Here is a 5,000-nt window from a genome sequence, read left to right as displayed (position 1 = left end):
ATATATCTCGTACTCAGAATCCCCCCAAAAAGTATTCTGAGAGACAACGTGGTCGCTGTGGGGGACTTTATCAAAAGTCCCATCATGCAGTCTGATTTCAGATGTGTTTTATGTCAACAGGATTATTAGAGGGGAAATCCTTCTTCTTCTGGCAAAAGGAAACGTTTTAAATTGATTTATTATATTAATCTGACGAGCCACAGTCACGTTATTGTTTTCATGTAACTGATACCGGTCCGTACACCGGTACGGACACACAGTCTGATCTGGGGTGTATTCATTAGTTGCACACCGTAGTTTAATGTTTTGCAACAAGTTTTCTATTGAACAAATTTCCTCCTTTTCTCTCCCCCATATCTTACCCCTCCTCTCCTCCAATCTCTCCCTCCCCTTCATCCTCTCTCCCCCCTCCCTCCCCTTCTATCTCTGCCCTCATCTCTCTCTCCTCCTTTCTCTCCCCTCCTCCCTTTCTCTCCTCCTCCTCTCTCTCCCCTCCTCTCTCTCTCTCCTCCTCTCTCTCTCCTCCTCTCTCTCTCTCTCCTCTCTCTCTCTCCCCTCCTCCCTCTCTCTCCTCCCTCCCCCTCCTCCTCTCCCTCTCTTTCTCCTCCTCCCTCTCTCTCCCCTCTCTCCCTCCCCCCTTCTTTCCTCCTCCCTCCCCTCTCCCCTCCCCTCTCCCTTCCTCCCTCTCTCTCCTCCAGGACATTAAGTAGCAGACAGGCGGTGAGCCTGGACTACCTCCCGTACCTCCGCATGGCCCTGTTGTGTCCTCTTCAGAGGCAGGGGGCGGATGGGGCCGGTCAGGCCGTCCAGCTGTTAGATGACTATCACCTGGTCCGAGAGGATGTGGACAGCCTCATGGAGATCAGCCTCTGGGGGGGGCAGCCTGACCCCTACGCTAAACTAGACCCCAAGGTCAGAGGGGACGGGGGGAGGGGTGGGAGCGTGACCCCTACGCTAAACTAGACCCCAAGGTCAGAGGGGACGGGGGGAGGGGTGGGAGCGTGACCCCTACGCTAAACTAGACCCCAAGGTCAGAGGGGACGGGGGGAGGGGTGGGAGCGTGACCCCTGGGATTGTAATAATGGTGTTAATCTCATCTGTGATTGTAATACTCTTGTTAATCTAATATCTCATTGTAATACTCGTGTTAATCTAATATCTCATTGTAATACTCGTGTTAATCTAATATCTCATTGTAATAATGGTGTAAATCTGATTGTAATAATGGTGTTAATCTAATCTGTGATTGTAATAAGGATGTTAATCTAATCTGTGATTGTAATAATGGTGTTAATCTAATCTGTGATTGTAATCATGGTGTTAATCTGATTGTAATAATGGTGTTAATCTAATCTGTGATTGTAATCATGGTGTTAATCTAATATCCCATTGTAATAATGGTGTTAATCTGATTGTAATAATGGTAATCTAATACTCGTGTTAATCTGATCTGTGATTGTAATACTCGTGTTAATCTGATTGTAATAATGGTGTTAATCTAATATCTCATTGTAATACTCGTGTTAATCTAATATCTCATTGTAATACTCGTGTTAATCTAATCTGTGATTGTAATAATGGTGTTAATCTAATCTGTGATTGTAATAATGGTGTTAATCTAATCTGTGATTGTAATAATGGTGTTAATCTAATCTGTGATTGTAATAATGGTGTTATTCTAATCTGTGATTGTAATCATGGTGTTATTCTAATCTGTGATTGTAATCATGGTGTTATTCTAATCTGTGATTGTAATAATGGTGTTAATCTAATATCCCATTGTAATACTCGTGTTAATCTAATCTGTGATTGTAATAATGGTGTTAATCTAATCTGTGATTGTAATAATGGTGTTAATCTAATCTGTGATTGTAATAATGGTGTTAATCTAATCTGTGATTGTAATAATGGTGTTATTCTAATCTGATTGTAATCATGGTGTTATTCTAATCTCTGATTGTAATAATGGTGTTAATCTAATCTGTGATTGTAATAATGGTGTTAATCTAATCTGTGATTGTAATCATGGTGTTAATCTAATCTGTGATTGTAATCATGGTGTTATTCTAATCTGTGATTGTAATAATGGTGTTATTCTAATCTGTGATTGTAATCATGGTGTTATTCTAATCTGTGATTGTAATAATGGTGTTAATCTAATCTGTGATTGTAATAATGGTGTTAATCTAATCTGTGATTGTAATCATGGTGTTAATCTAATCTGTGATTGTAATCATGGTGTTAATCTAATCTGTGATTGTAATAATGGTGTTAATCTAATCTGTGATTGTAATAATGGTGTTAATCTAATCTGTGATTGTAATCATGGTGTTAATCTAATCTGTGATTGTAATCATGATGTTAATCTAATCTGTGATTGTAATAATGGTGTTAATCTAATCTGTGATTGTAATAATGGTGTTAATCTAATCTGTGATTGTAATAATGGTGTTAATCTAATCTGTGATTGTAATCATGGTGTTAATCTAATCTGTGATTGTAATCATGGTGTTAATCTAATCTGTGATTGTAATCATGGTGTTATTCGAATCTCTGATTGTAATAATGGTGTTAATCTGATTGTAATAATGGTGTTAATCTAATCTGTGATTGTAATAATAGGTGAAGTCAGCGTTCACGAGGGCCTATAACCGGGAGTCCCACCTGACACCCTACTCCCTCCAACCAATCAAGAAGGGCCGTCGTGGCGGGGGAGTGGAGGCAGAACTGGGAGGAGAGGGGCAAGAGGAACAGCCTGAGGAAGAGGAGGAGGAGGAAGGTGTTGCAGCTGACGCCATGATCAAAGTAAGGAGGAACACGCTTCTAGACGGTCCCAATTTATAAATTCACCCCCACTTTTCTGAAATAATTTTAAACATTTATTTTTCAATTTATTGGAGAAGAAATGTTATATTATTTAATGGTCGGCTGCCCCATAGAACCACCTTCTCTGGTGGTTTTAAACCACCTATTGTGGCATCGATATGAGTCAGAAATATTCATTCCAGTGTGTCAAAATTGACTAGAAAGTGTAAATAGGATAATTTTGGTCATAAAGTCAGTCTCGTCCGAGTTTGGTTAAGTAACTGTCTTGATTTACTTGAGGGTTTGGTTTGGGATTACAATCATGTCAACAATTCATGTCCCCCTTTTACCTATTAACACGTGGTAGCACTGTGTTATCTGGGAAAAGACTGGGCCAGTTTGATTTGCGTGCTATGCTAGCGTAGTTTAACACAAGGTCAGGACCAAGCTATGCTAGCTAGCTGCTGTCAGCTTGGCTAAACACAAGGTCGGGGCTATGCTAGCTAGCTGCTGTCAGCTTGGCTAAACACAAGGTCAGGGCTATGCTATGCTAGCTAGCTGCTGTCAGCTTGGCTAAACACAAGGTCAGGGCTATGCTAGCTAGCTGCTGTCAGCTTGGCTAAACACAAGGTCAGGGCTATGCTAGCTAGCTGCTGTCAGCTTGGCTAAACACAAGGTCGGGGCTATGCTAGCTAGCTGCTGTCAGCTTGGCTAAACACAAGGTCAGGGCTATGCTATGCTAGCTAGCTGCTGTCAGCTTGGCTAAACACAAGGTCAGGGCTATGCTATGCTAGCTAGCTGCTGTCAGTTTGGCTAAACACAAGGGCTCGGCGACAAGCTATGCTAGCTAGCTGCTGTCAGCTTGGCTAAACACAAGGTCGGGGCTGACTTGACTTTCTATTCACCCCTTCCTCTCTACTTTATGTTAGCCCTTGTTTTGTTGTGATTGGACGAACAAAGACACACCCCAAAAACACTCACATCAAACCACACGCCCAAGACAACTCTCGTTTGCCTTCAGTCACGGCCACTAGCATTTCATAATGAGCATTGGTGAAAAATTAGGCCAAATCAGGAAGTGCACTTCTCCTTTAAGAAAAGTTGAAGGGTGCCCATGTCATTGTCTGGGGCTGCACATACACACAGTGGTGGGAAAAGTAACCTATTGTCATATTTGAGTATAAGTAAAGATACCTTTTAATAGAAAATGACTCAAATAAAAGTGAAAGTCACCCAGCAAAATACTACTTGCTTAAAAGTTAAAAAAATAATAATAATTTGGTTTTAAATATACTTAAGTATCAAAAGTAAATGTATTTGCTAAAATATACTTAATAAAATAATTTCAAATTTCTTATATTAAGCAAACCAGGCGGGACAATTTTTGGGTTTTTATAATTTATGGATAGCCAGGGGCACAATCCAACACTCAGACATCATTTACAAATGAAGCATTTGTGTTTAGTGAGTCCTCCAGATCAGAGGCAGTAGGGATGACCAGGGATGTTCTCTGTTTAGTGAGTCCTCCAGATCAGAGGCAGTAGGGATGACCAGGGATGTTCTCTGTTTAGTGAGTCCTCCAGATCAGAGGCAGTAGGGATGACCAGGGATGTTCTCTGTTTAGTGAGTCCTCCAGATCAGAGGCAGTAGGGATGACCAGGGATGTTCTCTGTTTAGTGAGTCCTCCAGATCAGAGGCAGTAGGGATGACCAGGGATGTTCTCTGTTTAGTGAGTCCTCCAGATCAGAGGCAGTAGGGATGACCAGGGATGTTCTCTGTTTAGTGAGTCCTCCAGATCAGAGGCAGTAGGGATGACCAGGGATGTTCTCTGTTTAGTGAGTCCTCCAGATCAGAGGCAGTAGGGATGACCAGGGATGTTCTCTGTTTAGTGAGTCCTCCAGATCAGAGGCAGTAGGGATGACCAGGGATGTTCTCTGTTTAGTGAGTCCTCCAGATCAGAGGCAGTAGGGATGACCAGGGATGTTCTCTGTTTAGTGAGTCCTCTAGATCAGAGGCAGTAGGGATGACCAGGGATGTTCTCTGTTTAGTGAGTCCTCCAGATCAGAGGCAGTAGAGATGACCAGGGATGTTCTCTGTTTAGTGAGTCCCCCATATCAGAGACAGTAGGGAAGACCAGGGATGTTCTCTGTTTAGTGAGTCCTCCAGATCAGAGGCAGTAGGGATGACCAGGGATG

The 5,000-nt window shown here is 42.1% G+C and overlaps 1 protein-coding gene across 1 annotated transcript in view; it reads left to right on the top strand.

Moving 5' to 3' along the window:
- rfc1 (replication factor C (activator 1) 1) overlaps positions 1-5,000 on the top strand; it is a 55,938-nt gene that overhangs the window by 39,906 nt on the left and 11,032 nt on the right. Inside the window, exons 21-22 of the mRNA XM_071408412.1 lie at positions 699-912; positions 2,623-2,805. Coding sequence (XP_071264513.1) covers positions 699-912; positions 2,623-2,805 — 397 coding nt within the window. The remainder of the gene's footprint in view (positions 1-698; positions 913-2,622; positions 2,806-5,000) is intronic.

The sequence above is a fragment of the Salvelinus alpinus genome, chromosome 6 (assembly GCF_045679555.1).
Source record: "Salvelinus alpinus chromosome 6, SLU_Salpinus.1, whole genome shotgun sequence".
NCBI classification, from domain to species: Eukaryota; Metazoa; Chordata; class Actinopteri; order Salmoniformes; family Salmonidae; genus Salvelinus; species Salvelinus alpinus.
Note: the sequence above shows the minus strand (reverse complement) of the source record. Positions and strands in the feature narration are given on the sequence as shown.